At 47.5% G+C, this 25,175-nt stretch overlaps 1 protein-coding gene across 1 annotated transcript in view; it reads left to right on the plus strand.

Annotated features, from left to right (window-relative positions):
• Positions 1-24,900, plus strand: part of LOC144124020 (phospholipid-transporting ATPase ABCA3-like) — a 28,199-nt gene extending 3,299 nt beyond the window's left edge. The window contains exons 3-14 of the mRNA XM_077656700.1: positions 399-475; positions 1,885-2,034; positions 2,914-3,157; positions 9,176-9,370; positions 10,638-10,816; positions 13,957-14,085; positions 15,033-15,150; positions 16,615-16,769; positions 17,661-17,816; positions 22,465-22,675; positions 24,098-24,356; positions 24,867-24,900. Coding sequence (XP_077512826.1) covers positions 399-475; positions 1,885-2,034; positions 2,914-3,157; positions 9,176-9,370; positions 10,638-10,816; positions 13,957-14,085; positions 15,033-15,150; positions 16,615-16,769; positions 17,661-17,816; positions 22,465-22,675; positions 24,098-24,356; positions 24,867-24,900 — 1,907 coding nt within the window. The remainder of the gene's footprint in view (positions 1-398; positions 476-1,884; positions 2,035-2,913; positions 3,158-9,175; positions 9,371-10,637; positions 10,817-13,956; positions 14,086-15,032; positions 15,151-16,614; positions 16,770-17,660; positions 17,817-22,464; positions 22,676-24,097; positions 24,357-24,866) is intronic.
• Positions 24,901-25,175: the final 275 nt, after the last annotated feature.

The raw sequence follows: 25,175 nt of genomic DNA on the forward strand, positions 1-25,175 counted from the left end.
CAGCATCTCGCCGCCGCGGTGGCTCAGTGTTTACGGCGCTTGGCTGCTGACCCGAAAGTAGCGGACTCGATCCAGGCCGCGGCGGCCGGATTTCCGTGGAGGCGAAATTCTAGAGGCCCGTGTACTGAGGCAATGTTAGTGCACGTTAAGTAACCCCAGGTGGTCCAAATTTCCGGAGACCTTCACTACGATGTCTCTCGTAGCCTCACTCACTTTGGAACTTTGAACCCCTATAAACCGAACCAAACATTTTAGCATTTGGTAGCCGGCATTAACTTTTTCGCTTCGCGTCGTCGCATGACAACCTTATATCGCCTCAACTGATTTGGTACAGAGCACGTATTTCATTTCTAGCCACAGGGGGAAGAAACGATACTGAAGTGTTCTTTCTGTCGCAGGTGCTGCCTTTCAAGCCCAGCGTCAGATCAACACGGCCCACCTTAACTTACGAGACAATAGCGGCGAAGATGCAAATGTAAGTTCTGTCTTTCGCATCTCTGCAGCATCTCCGGTTAGCGAACTGGTCTGTCCTGAAAGTGTCATTGAGGATGGGATTCTGTGCAATTGAAGAAGTCGAAAGTTGAGGGAGTGAATGTGCAAGGAGCGAAAAGAAATCTCTAGTTGTTTTCTGTGTTCAGAATGACGCACAAAATTTTTAAAAACATAAACAACCATTTGGATTCCACCAAGGAGCGATACACAATTCATAATTTAGCTATTTTCGCTCATGCTGTTTTAGTATCGGTTTCAAAACCAAACGGCGGCTGTGACCTATAATACGCCTTCAGGTCACGTGAGGCAAACAAAAAGAGCAGTATGGTCAATGCTTCCTTCGTTTAAATTCACGCCAACTCTTATGAAACCCTGCCTTAGTATAGGAAAGCCGAAAAATGCCGAAGCAGCGAATATATCGCAGTTATTGCATGCATCTCGTAATCTCCTATGATCCCCGACGTCACAGCAGTCGTTTTGAGCTATTGAAACCGAAAGTACACGAGGAAAACATCATTTCTCAAATTATTCAGCTGGCGCAGCTGAATTGCACGTCGTGACTCATGTATGTTGTCCAGCGCATCGCTGCAAAGAAAATTTCAGGGGCCACTTAACCTCAACCGTAGGTCGCAGGGGTTTCGGGATGGTGTCAAACGATTCGCCGTGTAGTGCTGCACAAGTTTATGAAATTTAATAACTGTTATAACGAAGAAATACACTGGATATAGCGAAGTTCGCCGTAATTCGCAATAGTAGTGCAAAATCCATGATGTAGTTAGCGCTGCTTGGGTCTTAGAAGGGTTGTTTCGGGAAAGGAAACGTCCGCGTACGTTTGGATTTGGCATGGAGAAAGGAAAGCTCAGGAGAGGCCCTCGCTGTACGAGTTTCACGTCAAAAAGTGCGCCGGAAGTCAGCCGATTTCTCTAGGACTGCTGGGAGTCTTTGGCCTACGGCGCAGCCAATGGCAACGCTGGGCGCAGCGGCGTCGTCCACTACATTGTCTGCTGCGCACGCGCAAGCGCTCCGAGAGAGCGGCCAAGTATGGGGGTGGGGTGGGGGGGGGGGAGCACACCGATGTAAGCACTTAAACCTCTCGTAGCTAACGCTCTGAAGTCGAACACTGAGGCAGCGTTGGAGAAGAATTTTTTCACTTGCAACGCTGCCGCTACCGCGGACGACACCGGCGCAGCCAGAAATTTGGTGTGTCTACTCCTTTAATAAGGTAGACGTGCTGAGGATTCCAAGAGAGAAATGCGTATTCTAAGGAAAGTGTGATTAGTTTGAACGCATGTGCTCTGCATGTAATCACAAAGGTTAAGGCTCCAGCATGTACTGCTATTGCATGTGTTTATAGGAGCTTATTGGACCTTGCCCCTCTTTGTTGCATTCCAGATCACCACAAGGCGCATTCCGATGCCTCGGTTCCCGGCGAACATCGAACACTACCGTGTTGGCTTCTTCTGGTTCTTGGTTGTCAGCTTCTTGTATCCGACTGTCAAGCAGATATGCAGGATTTGCAGTGAAAGGACGAGCGGTCTAATGGTATAATTTGCTTCTTTAGAATGGCTACCAATCATCCATGTGTCATTTTAAGCGACTTTTCAGTTAACTATGTCAGCAACAGCTGCGCCAGACTTGCAGTCCCGGGTGGTAGGCCCTCGAGGATGATATGTACAGCAGACTTCTCAAGCTCTCAAGGCACATCAGGCCGTCAGTGCAGCCAGCCTTGAGTCGACTATAATCTCCTAGTGTTCACCGCGCTAAGCACACGAGGGAACAGTCGATATGTGGCAGTGCTCCCTGAAGGCATAAAAATTTATCCTCTTCTTCTGTCTAGCTGTCGGTAACTTCTGGCCGAAGTGCAAGGCAGGGTCATCCTCGCTATCGCCAGCTTTTTGATTCACCTGAATAACATTCTTTGCGGCCAAAAGAACGCTAGAATTTTTCGACTGAAGCGCTACTGCGACCACGTCCCTTATCACAGGAAAAGCTCCTATAGAGTCATAGCTGGAAAACTAGTAGCGCAGTACTTAGTATAGCCGCAGTACTAATACCTAGCTGGTCCCGGGGCGACTGAGGGGTGTCATGGCTGGCTACCTGGCCCTACGGGGCTCGGATAGGAGCTTTGATACATGTGGTGAGGGCTCCTTGTCACCGGGGGTATCCGTTGCTAAACCGTCGTCGTCACTTCAAATGGCGCAGTTGTTGCAATGCGCGTCTTGTTCTTTCAATTTTTCTTCTCACATCTCTTTAACTCTCCTACTGTCTCCACGTGGGAGCGATTGTGGCTCAGCTTGAGCCACTGAGCAGGCCCGTGTACCTTCCTTTTCGGTCTTCCTTGAGTCGCAACTTCAACAACCACAGCTGGTACCAATGCTGCTTCTTCTAAACTTCACCGACCGGTCCCTCACGTCCTCGCAGGAGTACCAGCGGCTTATGGGGCTGACGGACGGCGCTTTCTGGGCGGGGCACTTCGCGTGCGGATTCAGCTTCTGCCTGGTGCACAGCGCCGTGTGCGTCTACTTCGGCACTCTGACGCGACAGCCGGTCACGGGCGTCGCCTTCCTGGACAGCACGGACGCATCCCTGCTCTACGCGGTCATGCTCGTGCACAGTGCACTCCAAATGCTGACCGCCATGCTCATCGCCTGCGCCTGTCCTTCCGGTTAGAATCGAATTACATCTTTATTTTCTTCACACCTGCAATAGAAAGGCGGAAGCAGGAGAAAAAACCTTCCTTAAGCCTCATTGACGGGACAGTAGCCCCGCGTTAAAAAGCTCTCACACAGTAACACAGAAGGCGAATGCGGCCGGAACATGACAAACATCAGTTCATGTTGACGTCGTTTCACGGAGAACTGTCTCAGTGGGTTCCGCTCTACACTAGCAGTTCGCTCGAATTTCCTTATGCGTCTGTCGCTAATGGAACTGCAGTGTCGGGAATTTCAGGTCCTCCTAATTTCGTAGACATACAACTCTTCTCTTTAGCATGACTCAGCGTTCATGCGACGGGTCCCAGTTTCTCAAGAGGCTGAACAGACGGGATGGCCGTGCGAGTGATGCTCATATTCCCGTACGTGGGTGCGCGCATTTTACCTTCGGAAGATAGCCGCCGCCGAGGTGGCTCAAGTTTTTATGGTGTTCGGCTGTTGACCCGAGAGACACAGGTTCGGTCCCGGCCGTGGCGGTCCATTTCGATGGATGCGAAATTCTAGAGCCCCGTGTACTGTGCGATGTCAGCGCACGTTACAGAACCGCAGGTGCTGAAAATTATTCGGAGGCCACTACGGCGTCCTTCATAGCCTGAGTCGCTTTGGAATGTTAAACTAAATAAAACGACACCAAACCTTCGTAACAATTGAACGGCATAATATCAATAGGGAAAATTGTTTCAAATTCAAGAATTATATGTCTCTGAGCCCAAGCTTCATCATAGTATTGTGTCCAACGGAAGAAAACCAGACATCTGGGTTTTCTGTTACGTTTATTAACTACTATTATGGCAGAAGAGCAGGTGGCCAACTTGAGACCCTTGATCTCGTCATCTTATAATGTCACCACACCCTCCCCATGGTAGCAGTTGGCCACCTGCTCACTGTGACAGGCGGTAGTTTAATGACTGATTGCGAGAACTAGCTCGCAGGAAGAGCTTTACCACTGCGCTAGGTGTTCTATGGGGACTATCCGCAATCCGCATATATAGGCATGTAGGTAGAACCTCGGCGACAGAAAAGGAGTACTTGCCCGAGAAGGATCTCCAACACAATGGTATTATACTTCTAAGGTTGAGGGATAAGCGTTAGTTGGTGATGAAACACATCGAGCCATGGAAGGAAAAATTGGCTGTGGTTTAGCCCTGGTTAAACCTGGCGTGACGCGATAGCTACAGGTGGCCGAGTGGAACTCGCTCAGTCGAAATGCAAACTCAGTCTTTCGCCGCTCCGTTTCTTCTTCTTCTTCTTCTCCTCAAGTAATATGGCACCTACACACGTGGGGGGGATTGGCCAAGGTATAGAGTAGAATGCCAATAAGCATTTGCGAGGGGAAGGAAACGTCAGAAGACTGAATCAAGATAAAAAAAGGAAAAATAAAATGAATTCAAGAGGTATGAGTCATCCGGAATAGAATCAATCTAGCCTTTTTTGGACATGCGAAAGAATTTTGTATATAGCTAACAAGATAATCGATTAGTTGCACTTATGTAATCGTGAAGGTAGCCGCATACACTGCTTAACGGGAATCCCTTGGCACTCGCACCGAACGATAGAAGAACTGTAAGAGACAGAGGCAGTCCTAGTCTCGAAAGAGGAACCTCCAGATATTGCTTTCTCTGAACCGCGAACCGCCGGCAAGAGAGGAGAAAATGATCGATTGATTAATTTTACCCACATGATACACAAAGGTTTGTCGCAGCGAACCCGCACCTGCATAAGTACAAGTTTAAATGAGGGATTCTACATCGCAGGAGCGTCATGGACACTTCACAAAGCCTTGACTTACACCACCGGATATTCCACGGGTACTTTAGGTGTTGAAAGTCCACGGTATTGAGCAACGGATCACTCAAAGTGGCTGAAATATGTTGGAACCGCTGGAAACGTGAAGCTGCTAACAGAATGTGGTGAGGGACGGGATATATTACAGGTGCGCTGAGAGCTGACCTTGCCAATAAATCAGCCACCTCGTTAAAATAGACGCCTGAATGCCCAGGTACCCAGACCAAACGGATCTCGCGCACTGTGCTCGGAACAAAAAACCTAAGTGAACGAGTCAAGAAAGATTTTTCCGAATTTTGGAGAGAGACAATAACTGAAAGGCAGTCTGTAAGAATAAGAACCCGTGCGACATGTCTGGGAATTTTGAGAAGAGCCAAACCAATGGCCAAAAACTCTGCGAAAAATATAGGAGTATAATCAGGGATACGAACGGAGTAGCTCCAAGCTAGATCCTGTAAATATATGCCAATCGCCGCCTTCTCACAGCTGCCGGAGGCATCAGTGGAGAGAACAGTATGATGTGGAAAATTCTGTAGGTGTTCCGAAAGAAGACCATTTAGGGTATGTGCGGGCATATGCTTCGCATGGGACGGGAAAATAAAGTCGTAATAGAAGACGGGATCAGCCTGCGTGTCAGCAACTCGTTGCAAGGAGATCAGATCAACCTGAAGCGGAGCTAACAGATTCTGCGTGAACCTAACTTGCGGAAGCTGATAACGTGGCCAGTGATTAGTCAAAAAAAGGTGTGGTTGGGATACAAAAATTGGAATACTAACGCCTGGGGCCGGGTCAAAAGACTTGAGGAAAGTACGCACTGTTAGAAGTTGGAAGCGGGAATAGAGGTTGGGGATACGGGCTTCCAGATAAAGGACAGCGTTGGAAGTTGATTTTGGGAGCCCGAGGCATAGCCGTAGGGCACGCCTTTCCAGTAAGGCTAATGGCTGCAGCTTGTAGTTCGCGCTACCAGAGAACAAGGGGCAACCAAATTCCAGAATCGGTCTCATATAAGCCTTATAGAGCAGCAGTAGCGTGTCACGACGCATGCCAAACTTTTTATTGCCAACTCGGGTCAAACGGCCCAGTGCACGTTCTCCTTTAATAACATTATTCTTAATATGGTGTCGCCAGTCCAAATTTTGGTCATAAGTAACACCTAGGTATTTAACCGACTACACCTGCGGAATTGGAGTGGAGCGGTAGGCTAGCGAGATGTACATAGGAGCATCGGGTGGAAATACCAGCACGCCACATTTGCTGACATTAAGTGATAAATTGATTTGGTCCAACCAGACTTCAAGAGCATTCAGATATGCCTGCAAATACCCGTAGAGCACATGAATATCCTTTGCTGATGCGAAAAAAGCTATATCATCTGCGTATACATAAACTGTAACGTTAGGATGAATGGGGATGTCCCGAACTAATATGTTGAAAAGCAGCGGAGAAAGAACAGAGCCTTGCGGCACACCTCTTGATTGACCATAGGTATTAGAACAAAAACATCCGTCTGTACAGAAGAAAAATCTATCTTTTAGAAATTCACAAATCCAGGCGTAGAGGTAATGCGGTGGTTGTAGTTGAGCAAGCTTGTTAATGAGGACTGTGTGCTCCACGCTGTCATAGGCCGTCGCAACGTCAAGCGTCACCAAGGCCGAAACTTCTCTCTGGCGCATTGAGAGTCGTATTCGGCTCTCGAGATCCACATGCGCGGACCATATGGAACAACCGCGACGAAAGCCAATCTGTGCGGGGCTGAGGCCGTTAATATGATGAACATGCTTTATGAGGCGACTGTGTACTACTCTTTCTATTAGCTTTACTAAATTTGAGGTTAAAGCAATCGGCCGAATATTGTCTAATTGAAATCCATTGTCTGCATTTTTTAAAAGTAAAATTATTTTCGCAATTTTCCAACTGTGAGGAATCCAAGAGGTTTCCAATGACGCATTTACAATATCTAGAAGGTGAGTTGGAAAGTCGTGCGCTAAAATCTTTAACATGCCCACAGTAATCCCGTCAGATCCCGGAGCAGCAGAGTGCATCGAGGAAACAATTTGCAGGAGCTCCGACACGTCGACCTCAGGATAGTCCGAGCTGGGGGTGAGAGTGTGCAAAGGTTCTGCTTTCTGTACCTGGAAACGTAAGGCCAGCCCCTGCGCGATGCGTTCAAGGTTTTGCTTAGCCTCCTGCGGAGACATTACCATTGACCTTATGCGATTGGAGGCCGGAGAGCTGTTATTCTGCGCCATGAATCTATAGAGAGCCTTCTTATTCTGGGGTTTTGAGAGATACGTGTTTAAATTTTTCTTATAATCCTCCTTTGCCTTTTTAACAGTTCTTTTGAAACATGCAGAGAAGAACTTATAATTTATCCAATTAGCTGGGCTCTGATTATAGGAAAGGCTTTTCCAGGCTGCTTTTCTACGACGATAAGCTTTCTCACACTCCTCCGTCCACCAAGGAGACGGCTGTCTGGCAGGAGCAGTAGTGCACACCGAGAATACAGAGCTCTCAGCAGCATCTTGCAGAGAGGTAATTGTCCGCTGAGCTCTTTGTGCTCGACCTGAGCTAACTATAGAGGGGAGTGAGGCAGATATCAATTTTTTGTACATAATGTGGTTTACAAATTCGCTGGGCGTTCTTCTTCTTCTTCACCCCAGGTATATGGCACATACCCACGCGGGGGGATTGGCCAAGGTGTAGTTGAATAAACAAAGACGTTTCCATGGAAGATGATGACAAAAATGTAGCACCCATCGGGAATTTTGAAAAATCAATGAATAAAGAAAAGAGAACAATATTGACAGTGTAATAACAGACAGCATTTTGGTCAAAAAGAAGAGCTCGTAGAACTTTAAAAGAATTAGCACATCAACCTACCAGTTGCAATTATGTAATCGTGGAGAAACCCACAAATAGAACCCAATGCAAATCCCTTGGCGTTCGCACCAAACGATAATAATACTGGCAAAGAAAAAGGGAGCCCTAACCTGGAGAGAGGGACCTCCAGGTAAATCTTTCTCTGAAGTGCTGGGCGTTCTTTCTTCATCTTCACCTTCGTCCCTGGACGTGGATTCACTATCGGCGGCTAGGCGCGCTGCGCCGCCGACACCGGCTCCGCACCACGTGACAAACAACACGGCCAGCCACGGCTCCGCCACGGAGCTCAAGGGGTGCCACGGAGCTCAAGGGGTGCCACGCAGCTCAATGGGTGCCACGTTGAAGGCTCGAAATTCTAGCGTAATGTAGCTATCGCTACAAAAATTGTAGGTGTAACGTTAAGAGGCCGGAAGCGGGCAGAGTGGGTGAGGGAACGAACGCGTGTTAATGACGTCTATAGTCGAAATCAAGAGGAAGAAATGAGCTTGGGCAGGGCGTGTAATGCGAAGGCAAGTTAACCGCTGGTCCTTAAGGGTAACGGAGTGGATCCCGAAAGAAGGCAAGCGTAGCAAGGGGCGGCAGAAGGTTAGGTGGGCGGATGAGATTCGGAAGTTTGTAGGCGTAGGGTGGGTGCAGCTGGCAAAGGACAGGCTTAAGTGGAGAGACCCGGGAGAGACCTTTGCCCTGCAGTGGGTGTAGTCAGGCTGATGATTATGATGATGATGATGATGGTGAAAGAAAGAGCACTGTCTGTACCTGCCAAATAATACGCAAAGGGGATTGCAGGTCGCTTGAGGGTGTCATTAACGCTATCGCCTCATACCCTTAAGGCTGAGCTTAAGTGTCCCCTTTACTTTTTTTTTAAGCAGTGCGGCTTCTATAGGATAGAGTACCTGGTAGCTACCATTAGCCTCAAGCCCAGTTCTCGTCTTTCCCTTTAGTGGTGGCCACAGACGCTTGAGCAAAGCGCAATTTTGGCTTAATCTATGGTATTTTAGCTCGGAAAAACGGGACAGCATGTGACAACACGCACAGCAAGATTTCTTCGACGCTTAACTGCCGAGCGTTTTCGCTCGATAAACTCGGTTAACTAGATCTATAACTTGACGCTTTCTCTCCATCTAGCCAAGAAGTTAAAGTTCTAGTCCCTAATTCTTACCAAATATTGCGAGCTTGCTGAAGAATGCGTCAGGAGTAGCGCTATTTCGCGTGGTCACGACCGTGTTTATTCAAAAACCTGTAAGTACAAGACGTGCGTCGAATATTCAGCCCGCCTCAACGCTTTCTTAACAACCGCGCCTCCGCAGTGTGGCCTGCACTGCTGTGCGCCGTCTTCGTGTGTTTGCTGCTTCCATCTTTGGCCTTCCTCTCGTTGACCGGCTACGGCTCGCTGGCGGAGTTCGTGTTCCAGGACAGGGCCGTGATCCTGCTCTCGTCGCTGCTGCCCAGCATGGCCACCTACAACGTGCTCACCATACTGGGCATCCAGAACGATTTCGACGGTGCGCAGCCCAGGCTATCACGCGAAATAGGAAAGCAGCCGTACACCTTAAGTCCTCTTTGCCAGTGGGAGGAAAAATGGCAGTAAAAAAACTTCTACACTTGCTTATTTCAACATAGGTGGACAGACGAGAGCTCATTGCAAATGACGTTACTTTGTAGCTCCCTAAGTAAAAAACACCTTATGTAATTTGTGGAGGTCGTGGGTGCAGATCCCACGGATCACACATGGTTATTTTTTTCTTCGGGATTCTCTAATGGTATCCCGTATGTTACATGCTTAATTTCCTTATCTTCGCCAAGCAAGGAAATATATACCAACATCCGCCTATGCTTTCTTTGCTTCCTCAATTCTGTTTTCCTCTCATATGCAAAAACGGAGAAGCCCTTCGTCTCCCCTGTACTTGTAGAGCTGTTTCCCGCCCCCAAAATTTAACATCGAACCTATTACTACCCCTCCTTACACATCACGGCTCCGACAAGTTGGGAGCGTAGGTGTGAAAACGTTGCTGGAGCGCCGGACTGGGCCGGAGAAACAATTTCTCCTTTTCGTTCTTGCCATAAGCGAGAGAAATAGCCATCTTACCTTCACTAATATTGCTACAGGAAGAGATAAAAAAGAGCGTGTAATGTTTTAGTGTGTTTTTTAGGTATAAAAATCCTGGCTAAATACAAATGCCTTGGACACACGTGATATTTTAAGAAAAAGACTAAAGTCTTTAGCCTGTCTTATTCTGAGCGCACTGTCAGTGAAGTCATGTGAGGCTAATGCGCTTAATGCAGTGACATTGTGTATTTCCTCTGTAAAAAAGAAGGTGCACTCGGGCGCATGAGTCCGCGAAAAATTTAGGGTAGCGTGCAACCCGTTCTCGAGAATATCAAGAACGTGAAGAGAAAACGGTGTCTTGACGCATCCCGTAAGAAGATGTGTAATTGTGGAGTATTTTGCTGCTACCTCATTTTGGGATCTATGTCAACGCGGAGTTTTCTGATCACGTGCTCGAGTCTCCACCAACTAACCCAACTCCAAAGGGCCGGCAACACGCCCATCGTACTCACCTGCCGGCGTGCTCCATCGCCGTGCTCCATGGCTCATGTCATAAATACCAAAACATTGGTTTGCGGTGGCTGAGTGCCTGTAAAGACCCTAAACGATCAATTTAAAGCAGTGTTCTCTTCTCTAAAAATATGGCACTTACAGTAGAACATCCCTTTCCTGTATGTGAAATCATTGCAAGTCATTTTTGCCATGTTCGTAATTTACTCCAGGGAGTGCTGGGTGGAAAAACATCGCCGATCTCGCCCTAGGCGTTTACGCGGTGACCATCGCCGACATCTGGATGGTGAACTTCCTGACGGTGGTAGCCATGCTGGTGCTCATCTTCTACCTGTCCAACGTGCTGCCCTGGAATTCACCCATCCCCCTGCATCCGCTGTACTTTCTGAGGGTGCGCCCACCGCTGCCTCTTGGATATACGGGAAATTGCCGCTCGTCTTACAGCGTACAGTGTCCTTGTAGACTGGGAACATCTATTTTGACTCTGTGATAGAACACGTGTTCAAGCGGTCGATGCTGAAAGGGTCGATCTGTAACTTGTGCATATAATGCATATATTTAGATTAGTTTAAGTCGGTGATCTTTCCTCTCTGCATTACGCCTTTTTGTTTTCACTTTAGAATTACTTGACACGCTTGCTATGAAGTCCGATACATATTGTAGTGATCTGTAATAGCTTGACTCTTTGAAGAAAATAATAATAAAGTTCATTAAAGTGAAATTATTTTGCATACAGTCACATGTTTTGACTGGGTTTTGTGAAACTTCCATCGCGGTTGATAACTCAAGCTAACTTGATAGCAGGAAAGCTCACAGCAAGACTCAATTTCATTGTGTTAGAAATGCGGTAGCATTAGAGCCTACTGATATATTTAGCGGAAGTGACGCAACTTCCAGTCTGGCAATTTCACTTTCCTCGAGCCGATGGGGATTATCCGCAATTGTGACGCTACTTCACTCAACCCAATCAGCGCGTTTTATGACTGATAATTCTTTTTCCCCATGAGGCCATGCTATAGCATTAAAAGTCAGGGCTTCACCGGTAGTCAACTGCGCTGCTGTCTTTCCCTCCGTCCACTACGGGGCAGTGTTCAACCGATTGCGGAGCTTTCAGGGAGCATTGCCGTCAGCAAGAAAAAAGTGCCCTGATATTTACAGTGGAAGTTCACAACTGAAAAATGAACAAGGACAGGAGGCAGGACTGTTCCAGATTAATCTGTTGACTTCTGGTTCTGTTGCGCATTGGATATTCTCGGAACATGTGGTTTGAAAGTATGGCCGGTGAGCAGCTAATGTGTGCGCGCTGCAGCTTGTCGTGATGTTACCAGTCAAAACCATGTGTCCAAATCCATCAATGTGAAAGCATTGGTCGATTGAGTTAAAACTGCTGTCAGCACACGCTACCTCACTACCTAAAGTAAATAGTGATCAAATTTTCATTTCGGCAATATGGCATAAAGCTATATAATTCCAATAAGGAAGGGTGCCAGGCAGGTAGACACGACCACGCCAATGCTATTCATCGCCTGTTTGCTAGAGATGTTCCGAGGCCTGAACTGGCAGCAGTTGGGAACAAAAGGTGATGGAGAATACCTAAGCAATTTGGGATTTGCTGATGACATTGACTTGCTAAGTCACTCGGGAGATGAATTGCAAAGCATGATCAATGAGCCATACAGGCAGAGCAGAACGGTATAGACCTTAAAATTAACATGCAGAAAACCAAAGTAAGGTTCAACACTCTAGCAAGGGAACAACAGTTCACAATTGGCAGTGAGCGCCTGGAAGTGGTAAAGCTCTACTTAGGGCAGGTAGTGAAGCTGATCCGGATCATGAGAGGGAAATACCTAGAAGGATAAGAATGGGGTGGAGCGCACATGGCAGCTTCTCTCAGACCATGAATAGCAGTTTACCAATATCCCTATTGCATGCAGAAGCTCTGCCAGTGCCCCTAACAATGGAGAAAGTTTTAGGCCCCTTAGCCTGCTTCAGGCAACCGAGACTTGCAATGAACTTTCTTTTTACATATTTAAAAGACATTGGACATCTCGATAAGCTCTAAATTCACTTGCAGGTTACCTTCATGCATTCTTCTTGCAGTGAACTTCGTCAGCCCATTCGTCGGACTATGCACTCCATCATTCCATAGGTTACATCAATACTCGCCACTGCATCCTTAGTACCCATTTCATGGCTGCATTTTATCTTCGTTTTTTTTCTTTCTTTTTTTTCACCTCTTCCACGCTGCTCTCCTTCAGTGTTTCTCTCCCAAATTCCCCTCCCTACGCAGAGTAGCATGCCAGCGATATTGAAACGCCGGCTAAATTCTCTGTTTCTTCATTAAAGAGTCTCTCTCTCTCTCTCTCCAATATCCCTCAACAGAAAAGTGTACAAGAGCTATATCTTACCGGTACTCACCTACGGGGCGGAAACGTGGAGGCTAGCGAAAAGGGTTCAGCTTAAGTTAGGGACAACACAGCGAGCTAAGGAAAGAAAAATGATAGGTCTAACGTTATGAGACCGGAAGCGCACAGAGTGGGTGAGAGAACAAACGCATGTTAATGACATCCTAGTTGAAATCGAGAGGAAGAAATGGGCTTGGGCAGGGCATGTAATGCGAAGGCAAGCTAACCGGCGGTCTTAAAAGGTAACGGAGTGGATCCAGTAGAATACAAACGTAGCAGGGTGCGGCAGAAAGTTATATTACGAGATTTGGGGGGTATGGTGGCCGCAGTTGGCACAGGACATTGTTTTTTTTCAAGCGATGTTTATGGCCTCATGGCATAAAGGTTATGCAATGAGAGATGAGTAAGATGCTTAAATAAACGAAACAAAGGTGGGCTGATCTAATGAAGTCAAGTAGTGAACAATAATATGGACCCTGTGTCCAGGCAATATAGGAATCCAGGGTTAATTGGAGAGAAATGAGAGGGGCCTTTGCCCTGCAGTGGGCGTAGTGAGGCTGAGGATGATGATGGCAACAAGGTAATCACTGACGCCTTCAGGAAAACAAATCCCGGGTAGACTTGACGTGTTGTCAAACAGCGCTACTACAATGAAGATATTCGCATCCTCGCAGTACAATAATAATCTAAAAAGCAATATGCGTGATCTGCCTCAATCCGGAATTGGCATAAAAGGCTGAATTAGGAAATTAATTAAAGCATCTTCGGTAAATGCAGCGTTTACAGTTGTGCCTGCGCAAGGCATTCACCTGGCCATATATAAGCCATCCTCAAAATATGTGTATTGTAGCTATTCTGGCGCTTTTTGTAGAAGTTTTTTATTTAATGGAACACCCTGTACTTTCTTCAAAAATATCCCTTCCTCCATTAGAGGCGTAGAATACAAAACACCGCTAATAAACTTTTCCCTGGAAAGCAAAAATAAAAGAGTTGAGTTAATGAAAAAACCGCGCCAAACAGAAAAGACAGTATCCGCATGAAGTTTTCTTTTTTCCTTGCCTCTTCCTGCCCATTATTTTATTATTTACGTAGACTCATATCGTTCTCATATGTTTTCTTTTCGTAGCCTTCGTACTGGCAAGCAAATCCGACAGTTCGGGTACCACCCTACATTCCATTGGACTACTCCGACAAGCGCTTCGAGCCGGCGCCCTGGCTTCTACGGCCCGTTGTGCACATCGAGGACGTGACCATGGTAAACCAGTGTGGATGTGCGGGATATTCGACAGAGCTTTAAGCCACTTGGATTAGCTTCTCTAGTGACGGGCTTTCGAGACTTAACACTCTGCCGTGCAAATCAGGTGTGCAGGCTACAAGTACGCATGCAGTCATTGCTTTGACAGATGTCGAACGAACAAAACGACAGCAACCTGCCGAGTGAAACAACAGGAAACAAGTCCAAGGATACAATACATTTCCTCCGAATCAAGTTTGCCCGGCTAGCTGTACCAACAAGTCACAAGCTCTAAAGTCTGGCGTTTTTCAGGGGATAGCTAATCAGGTCAGTAAACCCCAGATCTTGCTCGCCCACAGGGCACTCGAAGCACTCCATTACTGATAACCGAAAGGTAAATTATTCGAAAGCGAAGACTGCTCATGTGCACTTTCACGCCTGCAATATAAAGATGTGAAAAAAGAGCAATGGCATCGCACGTTCAAAGCTACCCAGAAAAGGAATGTTTTGTGTGGGCGTAGTACGTATCAAGAATTCTTCGCAAAATCCATCACATCGACAAAACCAGTCGAGGGTCATGATGAAATGAAGCAGCAAAGATAACGCCATTTATCTGCTCATATATTTTTGCCGACCGCATCCTAATACGAGAGCACTGCCAGATGGGACCTTAAGAACACAACATACACACCCCAGTTTCCGGCGTCCGAAAATTCTATCGATACACTGCACCAAAGACGCTAAGGAAAGCATTCCAACTGTTTATCAGATGCAGCAATAAAATGTATTTAATCGTGTCAGTAAGAGTATGGAAAAGTGAAATCTTGAGTTCAAGACAGTTTCTAGTTAGTGACAGCTGGGAAAATCTTAAACGTTTTCTAAATCCTTCATATAGTTTAGGGTCGCTGTGTATGGTAACGACTGCTTGTAAACATCTACGAAGGACACCTTGCGCTTGCGTTCCTCAGGTGTACGGAAGCACACACGCTCTCCGGAGGGTCAGCCTGCAGGCGTACGAACAGGAAGCCACGGCTGTGGTGGGCCGCAACGGCGCCGGGAAGACGACGCTCATGAACATAGTGGCGGGTGAGCGCATGGCTTGGGTGTCGTTTTGGTTCATCGCTGCATCTCGTGTACAGGCACGGTGCACGACGACAGACTCCTTTGCGAGTAAGCCGTGAATATGCGTCGTCCTCGCCAAAAGTAAGCAGGTTGCACGTTTCGCTTCGCAGACGTATAGTGCAGCTATACATCTCCCCCTCACACTCTAAATCTCTCTTAGGTATTATAAGAACACTCGTTCTCGCCTTCCAACCCTAGTTAAAAAGCTCTTGATGTAATGACCTCATAAGGCTTTTTCTTACAAATGTTTATCCGTTATCATTCAAATGTCATTCAATTATGATAGTATCATACAAAATGCATAATATTTGAATGATAAAGCCAGTATGAGGTTATCGCATCAATTTTTTCTCTAGGAAAAGCCTTCAGATTTTTCGGAAGCCGTAAGGGCTTCGCTCTACCACATGGAAGCTAAACTGCACAGCATGGTTGCTGTAGGCGAAGACGGTACAGATAGGAAAAACTTGCAGCGCTGCACGTGGTGCTTTGACGGGAAGAATACGCCGACAATCATCGGTGACAGTGACTGCATTGATCCCTCTACCTAGGCTGTCATGTGTGCACCAGTGGCAATTAAGAATTCTCAGTGCACGGAGATTATCGTGCGCGTTAAAGGATCTGAGGAAGCCGGAAAAGATCCGGAGTCCTGCATCGCGCCTTGCCTGACATCCTAGTAAAAACTCTGCGCTTAAAAATGCACAATTGACTCTTGTGGTCAATACAAAAATGTGTTTGCAATTGCAAAAGTTCACAAAGTTACATACTTAAAATAATTGCGGCTAGCTTCAATGTTTGAGTAACGCAGTGGTCGATGATGAGGCCCATGTTTCCAAGAGATTCAATCGGGTGGACGTCCTTGTCGCTAGCGGCTGATGACCAGGAGCCGTATGCGAGTTGGCTGAAGCCTTGGACGAGTACCCAATAGTTGTTCAGCGTCGCCTCCGCGGTTGCAGGCGGCAGAATGGAGGAACCGGCTTCAGCGGCCGCAATGTCCACTAGGGCCTGACTATAGGAGTCTGTGCAACTCACGCTGGGGCTAACTTATGCGGGGAGGTGGGATCCACGCGATTGCACTGGGGGACGCCTTCAGCGCCAGAAATATGCCTCCTGAGACAGGAACGTGTCCTACTGGAAGGGGAAACAGTCCTGTCCCGTTCCAGTAATGATGATGACCTTAATGATGACCTTCACTAAGGGTGGACATTGCGCGTCGGGCCCCCACAACGCGAACAGGGTCCAGAACTGTGTCCACTAAGCCGCACACGTCGTCAACAACCCCCAGAAAACTGTCTTGCTATCAATCGTTCACACACAACAGGGCTTCTTTGAATGACGTACAAACTGATTTTTTAAGGAAAAGGGCTGTATCTCGCCATAGCTGCATCCATATCGGCCTATGTATTCTCGCATTCCACGTTTCCTCGGCAGGCCTGGTGAAGCCTACTGTAGGCAGTGTGTTCGTGCGTGGCTACGACATGGTGAAATACACGAGGCTTGCCCGCGGCTCCGTCAGCCACTGCCCGCAGCGCGACCTCCTCTTTCCCGACATGACAGTCTGGGAGCACTTGCTCTTCTTCGGCGCAGTAAGTTGCAGATGAACTTCGCTGCCTTCTTCATCAACCCCATCATTTTTATTTTGATCTGAATACTAAAATGTTACAGAAAGCCTTTATGCCCAACAGCCAAAGGCTAGTGACAGGACAGACAGAATAGTAGAATACAGGCAATAAATAGAAAGGGCAGAAGCCATGACAATCCGCAAAATTCAAGAAAAACAATTCGCGAGTTTCTTGTAGGAGCAACTAAATGTTAGAAAATTGTACAGAAGAGAGAAGAAGAAATAGATCAAATAAAAATATACATTTTTTCCTTTCCAAGTAAAGCATAGAAAACATCAATATCTCAATAAAATTTTCTTTGCCGTCTGAAAAGAATCATAGAATGCTTCCTTCCTTTTGAATGGTGCTAAACAGCAAACTATATTCTGCACTGCTTTGGGAACACGTAGTCATGTGTGACATTGTCGCTGTACACAGATGCTGGCACAAATGAGGCGTCAGTTTGGAACAGAGCTGTTTGCACTTAAAAAGGGCTCTACATTTCACATTATTTGTACACAAATCATCGCTTATTTTTTTTTTTCATATCGACCAGTGGTGGTTCCTTAAGGAACGAAGTCGTTTTTAAATTATAAAAGCGGTTTAGCTTTAAGTCACGCTTTTTGCTTGTCACTACGGCTTAGTGCATCTATGGACAAGTCTGGTTTGAAACCAAGGCTTCATATATTTCTGCAAATGCTCTTCGAACGCGTAAAGCCAATCGCTGGAAAGCGCTCGCCTTAGCATGAGAAAACTGAACAGAACTGGCGTGTAACAGAGTTCCGGTGGAGGCTGCTGAGGATCATAGATTGCTTACGGCACGTAGGCAGCGTACGCTGGCCAATACTACGCGTGCTCATTTCGTGCGCGGCTCAGATCAAAGAGATGCGGCCACGCGAGATCCAGGCAGCAGCGGTGGCCAGCCTCGACCGAATCAACCTGGGTCGCAAGGCGCGGGAGTTGATCGACCAACTTAGTCGCGGGGAGAAGAAGCGGCTCAGCATCGCCATTGCCACCATCGCAGAGCCCAAGGTACAGCCCTCCAGCAATTTGGACTTTTGAAGACACCTCACGATCTTTGTTCGGTGTTTTCAAAACATTTGTGTGCATCCGTTTGCCTATGAAAATGTGCGCGTATGTGTGTTTGTCCGCGTGTTTACCTGTACGCTCAGACACGCGCAATAACAAGGCAGCATATATAGAATCACTTGATGCACTGCCTATCACAATGGGATGACCTGAGAGTGTTCTAAAATCATAGCATTTATGTGGCAACCGCGAAACACCCCTGTAAGTGTTAACTGTGCTACGGAAATTATCCTCAAGACATGCCTTCAAAAGCCGCGCACATGTATTTATTGCGGTGTACTTGCGTTGGCATGCACTGCCCGTCCTTATACCCTGTCACGTAATAATGATCCCATTCACCGAGCGATCGTCTTGCTGAGAGACCCCTTTCTTGGCTGCACTGTGTTAGCAGCGCACCCGCTCTGCAGCGAAAACCTTTTGACCGCTGCATCAAATCCTGGCCGCGGTGGCCGCAATTCGATGGAGACGAAATGAAAGAACGCACGTCTGCGCTGATATTGTCAGCGTCTGTTAAAAGAAACCTTTGTGGCTTTAGTTAATCCGGAGCCCTACACTACGGCGTTCCTCAAGACCCCATAGTCGCTTCCGCGTTTTCCGCGTGTTTTGTGCGGTGGTCGAGCCAGGCGCGAGACCATGATTTTTTTTTCGGGAGGACCCAGAGGTCATTTGCTCTATAGCGGGGAGGGACGGTGGAGGGGATCCGCACCCGTAAAGACCGCCGCCAAAGCAAAGTTTGGGGAAGAAGCAGCGAGCTTAATTTCGGTGGAGCGGAGAGGTAGGTGTGCTTCATCGGCCTCTCCCTTGCACACGAGCCTGCCTTCACCCATTTCAACCTGCCGCACTGAATGGGTACGCAATACGCAGTGCCGTTACAAATCGAAATACACTCGAATCCGGATATGTCCAACTGTAAAGGGATCGCGGTGTAGTTCGAAATATCATTAATTCGATATATAAAAAAAGGTAATAGATACTCTTACATGTAACTTAGAAGGACAAATGCACTGCAACCACGCTAGAGACGCGCTTTTTACAGCGACGTGTCGCCCGCCAGCGTGCTGTCAGCGCATCGCTAACGGGTTGTTAGGCTTAACCTGTTTCGCGTTCAAACCGCAGCGCATGGCTCTTTAAAAGCAGTCACTGCCTATTATCAGATGTCTAATCCTGTTACAAGGGCACTATAAATAGAAAAATCGCAGATCGAAATTAAGGCGTATTTGGTTTCCGCAGCGTCTTTGGCAGCGAAGACATCGAGGAACGCCAGGCGAAGGCCGTGGCTAAGCTTTAGTTAGTTCGGCTGCCTTCCCAGCATGGCAGCGATGTGGCTTTGAAAAGGAGCATAAGAGACCGAAACCCCTTCTCAGTCGTCTAATGTTCACCTAGGGCCGTATTCCAAGTTTGTGTCATAATAAAAAGCGCTATAATCTGCCGCAGCGGCAACACCTGATTGCTCAAAAAACCGGAAGCGGATGTCGGTTCGGTTGCGACTGTGAGCGGTGGCAGGATGTCACTGCGTTGCGGTTGCCGCGTCGGAACGTCCAGCGGCGCTCTTGCTCTTTTCCGAGAAAAAGAACGCGACCAATGCGACAGACGAAACATTCAGCCATAAGTTTGGTTGCGCATCGGATTCCATTGTAAAGGAGTAATATCAAATCTGCTTTATTTACCCAATTGACTTCAGCAAATACAAACAATACAGTTCAGGCACTTTTTTCTGGACCGTAAAGGCCGGAAGTGTACTTAAAGAAGAAAATATTGTACGCAAACACGCATGGCTTTTCATTGACAGAAGGCGGCCTCTACAGCCGTAAATAGCCGATGGTAAATAAAATGCAGCTAGCTTGTTCGCATAACACGGTGTTTTACATGTATCATGAGGAAACGAAAACTCAGAGGAAAATTAGTAGCATGCACTCACTCGCTGCACAATGTGCGCTCCGTGCCGTGCTGAACCGAGACGCCGTGACGACTTGCCGTCTGCAACATCGCTGAATGTAAATTAGTGCTGCGATCGTACGGTTGTGCAGACGGTAATTTACGTTTTTTTAATTCTTTTTATGCAGGCACTGTAAATAAATAAAAGGGATGAGCTAAAAAAATTTTCTCACTGCGTTTCTCTTGACATATGCGTTGGGAGACTTCGCAGACGAAGCTTTCATATGTTCCCCATGCTACGAAGCGCACGGATCCCCATTAACTTCTTAAAACTAACTTGCCGGCTAACTCGCGAGCTCAATGATAAAGAGCCACACCACCGCGGCTATCGAGAATCGTAAGGGACACCAAAAAGCCACCTCTAGCATGTCAAACGCTTCGGTGTAGCAGCGCGTCGCTGGCGACTGACCATCCGTGCACGTGAGTGGTTTCACTCTGGCAGACATTACACACGATCATGATGCAGGACGCTTCAACAGCTAATAGAGAGCTCTAGAATAGGAAATGCACGTTTGCGCGCAGTAAACGCGAGTATATTGAGGGTCTTCTGCTTTTTTACACCATTCAACGTACGCAGGCGAGATAACTCAGTGATTGTGGCGCCATCCAGTTTAAATGACGAGAACAATTTGTGCAACAAACCGGTGCTCGTTAGGCCTAGTAGCTGCCGAATCGTCCAAAGAAATAAAAAAAAAACAGGCCGAATTTATCGTCCACCCAATTTGTTATAGGCAAGACAAAACGAAGCGAAAGTCCCGTACAAAGTTTATAGCCAGTTCACGGGCCGAAAAACGCAGTAACATCGACGAGTTAACTTCGAGGTGAGAGGCTCCACTTCAGAGGGCGCCGCCATGTTGGCTGTCGAGCATCTGCTGCGTACGCTAGGTGTTTGAAGTCACCGTCCGGTTTCTTCGACCCTTTTCGCTGCATCCAAACCACCCCGTCCACTTCCGGCGGTTCGACCAATCAGGTGCGTCCATTGCGGCAGATTATGACGCTTTTTATTATCACAGAAACTCGGAATACGGGCCCTAGTCAGGCGGTTTCACAGCGCCAGCAGGCGCCCAATGCCGCGCAGCTGTCATCTCCGCGCGGGAAAAATGATCGAAGAGCACTGTTAAACAAGCGCCATTTGCAGGGTCGGCACGGCGTACCATTCGATACACGGAATGACCGGAGAAATAGTTCGATTTACCACGCGACTTTCCTATAGTTTCACAGGGGATTTTCAAAGGCGTGATCTGTGTGCTCGATATATCCAACAATTTAAAATATTGGGATTCATTATATCCGCGGTCGACTGTAATAAGCCATAGATGGAGAGTGGGGCTCCTATGAGGTTCGGTAAATTCCTTTGCAGGCGAGTTTTACTTTCGAAAAATTACATTGTAGATGCACGGATTTAATGAGAACTTCCAAGAGGAATGTTTATTCCTTCATTATATTAATTATTTCGTTGTAACTCTTTCGCTGTAGAGAGGTTTGTCTACATTACTACCTTGTACCGGCGACCACCCCGATCTGTTCTTTGTCTTTTTCTTCCTCTTACTTATTCACCATCAGTTGCTTAGATGGTAATAAACAGTGCGACCTAATGTGACTTTGATACAATTTCTTTTATAACGGTACATAACTATTTTTCGGTTTCTTTTCTGTGTGTAAACGTTATTTACTTTTTTTCGTGTTCTGCTGTCTGTGCCGCGCGACACCAACAGAACGGAATAATGCCTTCACGGGCGCCTAGTGGCGAACCACTTTTCGAAGAATTCTGTTTGACTTTCTGGAGAAGCTGGGGCACGAGCCTCGAGCGTGACACGTACTCACCTGGTTCCTAGACATGTTAGGGACAAATTAAAGATACCCCCACTCCAAAAAAACATGCATCCCATCTACCATGAGAGCCGGAGGAAGGAAAGAGCAGTAGAGCACCAAGGGTTGAGGGGAAACGTGAAAGCGCACGCACTGGCCCGAGGATTAGCTACCTTCCGGAATCCCAGTGCCGTCTTGTGCACAACCCCGTCCACCTTGCGCGATGAGGAGCTCCTACAGTTCGATGACGATCTTAATACATATCAGGAAATCCTGAACCATTACAAATTAGGCAGAGCGGTACTTCCAAAAGCAAGTAAGCAGCTAACCAAAACCAAAAAGGTTCCGTGGCGCAAGCTACAAACCGTAGTATTCCCTAACCCTCAACTTTATAGCAAGTGGCACCCGGTGATTTTCAGTCCCAGGTGCAAACGTTGCGAGGGCATAGCGGACATGATCCATATGATACGGACATGTCGCAGATTTGGACAACTTGATAGAACGGTTGAGTCCTGGGAGGCACTGCTTCACAACGAGAACGAAACTAAACAACGTGAAGTCATCCGTCTCGCCCTTGCTGCTGCTGAGATCCAACAGATCCCGGTCGACGGCTGAGGGGAGGACATGGCTGGGACTGAGCGGCGCCTCGGATACCCATCAACGTTTTGACGGGTGCAAATAAATGTTATTTCTCTCTGTGTCTTTTTTACTTTCTCATGTGGGAGGAGAGGCGGAAGGGATTAATGAAGGCGAGTGACTGCGTGCCTGACTCTTGAAGACGAGTTGAAAGTGCGGTGAACGTGGCATCCATGCTCTCCTTGGTAAGGTGCCCCTTGTGCCGTCGCAGCTGCTGATCGTGGACGAGCCGACGTCAGGCCTGGACCCCAACAGCGCCCGCTCCATCTGGGACCTGCTGCTTGGTGTGCGGATCTCGAGCACTCTGCTCTTCTCCACTCACGACATGGCCGAGGCCGACGTGCTCGCCGACCGCGTCATCGCCCTCTCCTCGGGCACCATCGTCTGCAACGCTTCGCCGCTGTACCTCAAGTCCACCTATGGTGCGTGCATTCTGCGGCGACCCTGTCCGCCAGTCATGCTGTTGCCAATTACATCCTCTTTAAAGTCGGGCTTGCGCATGCACAGCGTCCCCATCGTTGTGAACCCCCTCAACCCCTCACAGAGTCTTACTTGTAGCGCACCCATTTCGTGAGAATGTGGCAGCCTGTTGTCAGCGAGTGCAAGTCATCGCAAAACGCAAGGTTACGCCGGCGTGTTTGAAACGACATGGTAATCATTGCTGTCTTGAGATTTTCTTGGTAAGACAAAACACCTATCCCAACAGTCCTCAGCAGTTACGCCTTTCACATTCCAAACTACGTTAATCTTGTAAATTTCATAACCTCACCATTACATCGGAATGTGTGCGCGATATTATGTTTCCCATATCTCGGCTCCCGCACTGTTAGGCTGCCACAAAGCAGCCACGCAAAAGCCGAGAAATCAGAGACCTCTTTATTTTGTTTCTCCGTCGTCATCTGTAGTGTGTACTACACCGACAGACATTGCAGCGATGCTCAAGCGATTCAATGCTTAGCCCTGTTGCTTCCAATGTAATCCAATATCTCTACAGATATATTGAGGTCTATAGCGCAGACGTCACACTTCTTGTGCTTTTAGCGACATGGTTCTTTCTTTTAGTTTGTCAGAAGACAAGCCCCTCTAAAGAATCGCTTGCAATCCCTGCTTTCTTGCAAATCGCGATGAATTCATTAAGGTGAATTCTGCGCATAGAAACGCCGGTATCCCGACTACCCAAAACACTAGGTCAGCCGCACCAACTGTTTCTTTGAATGACCACTAGCCGTACAATCTCCCCATTGTTCCTTTCTACCCCAGACTTCATGGATTACTTGGCTGGCCTCGGAAAAGTTGCGAATAAAATGGATTCTCTCTGTCTCGTATGCAAAGTGAGCATAAGAAAGAAGCAGTAATGGTAGCGCTCTTTATGTATTAATGGATCGCTCCTTGTAGGAAGAAAATAAGGAGGGATTGGTAGGAGGCTGATGGTAGCATATGCCATACAGGGGGGCTCAGTAATAGTTTCCACCACCTGCGGTTCTTTATCGAGAACTGACATAGCTCAGCACATTAGCGTTTTATCGAAAACCGGCAGCCGCGGCCTGCCGCCTAATACTCACGGCCGACCGCTATGACCACTGAGCCACCTTTTTTTCACAAACATCTGCGGACGGGGGATAGGAATTAATTATGTAGTTTTAGAAACGCCTTCCATTCGAATAAGAATCCTCGCAAGAAGTGCGAATAAACTTCCAAAAATGCAAGAGTGAAAACGAAGCAATGCAACCATCTTGAAACAGAACCTGCCAACTCTCATGATAAATACATGACGGCATTTGTAATAGAAACCACCTGCTGCTTGGCCTCTAAAAAGCCGTTTGTTTCCCCTCTTCCCCCCGCAGGAGTCGGCTACAAGATACACCTCACCAAGCTTCCACCCCCAGCGGAATTCAGCGCAGAGCGGCTCCTCAATGCGGTGCAGAGGCGCGCCCCAGCGGCAGAGATGATCGAGAACTCTGCGAGGAGTGCCACACTGGCCTTGTACACAGTCAGTCCCAATGGACTAGACCAACTGTTCCTGGACTTAGAGACCCGGTGTGCTTCGTTGGGCATCGCGTCTATCGGGCTTACCGTGTGCACGCTCAAGGACATTTACCTGAGGCGAGTGCACCGACCTCGTTCGATGTATGCAGCAGTTGAAGGAACACTGAGAAAAGCTCCATCCAGTTTATCGTTTTCAGTGAAAAGTGATTCTCCGGCCCTATCCGGGTACTTTGACGCTTGTCCGGAAGAAAAAGACGAGTTATCGCGGACGGAATTGTATTTATGAATCTTTCCACCAGTCGTTTCAAAGCCATGGCATCCTTACCAAAATGAATGGGTGGCCAACGCTTTGTGCTGAATGCCGTTATAGCGTAGCCGCCAGTATCTACGACGAAAATTCAGTGTCGAGATATGCATTTTGGTTCACAACTTGGCCTATCATGGCGACACCCGTACCGTGTTTTCTGGTATTCTCTAGCATGTAAGAGCTCCGCTTTCGGAGATAAGGTCTTCTTTGAGAGCGCTGTAAGCTTACAGGCAAATTTCTGCTTGTCCCCTGTGGTTCTTAAACACAATTAGAGTTTGCTGTTGGGCCAGTTGGACAGCTGGGAATTTTCTTACGTGCAGTTGTACTGCACTGCAGCAGAACGAAGTCTACTGAACATTGTCTGCACTAGAACGTAATTCATTGAATCTCTGACACCTTTATAACAGCAATTTTCCCTTGCTGTAGAAATGAGGAGAGAACAAACCTACCAAACGTGGCTTCGCTCTCCTCCCTAAATGAAGCCTCGATCTTTTTGGGGCCTGCGTGGCTGTAGGTAAGAAATGCTGTAGGCAGTCTGAAATGTACTTAGGTGGAAGATAATAGATTATCAAAAATAAAGCGTGCTGTGTACCTCTCGTAATATCTTTAATGCGCTGCGGGACTAGAGT

This window comes from Amblyomma americanum, chromosome 3 (assembly GCF_052857255.1).
Source record: "Amblyomma americanum isolate KBUSLIRL-KWMA chromosome 3, ASM5285725v1, whole genome shotgun sequence".
NCBI classification, from domain to species: domain Eukaryota; kingdom Metazoa; phylum Arthropoda; class Arachnida; order Ixodida; family Ixodidae; genus Amblyomma; species Amblyomma americanum.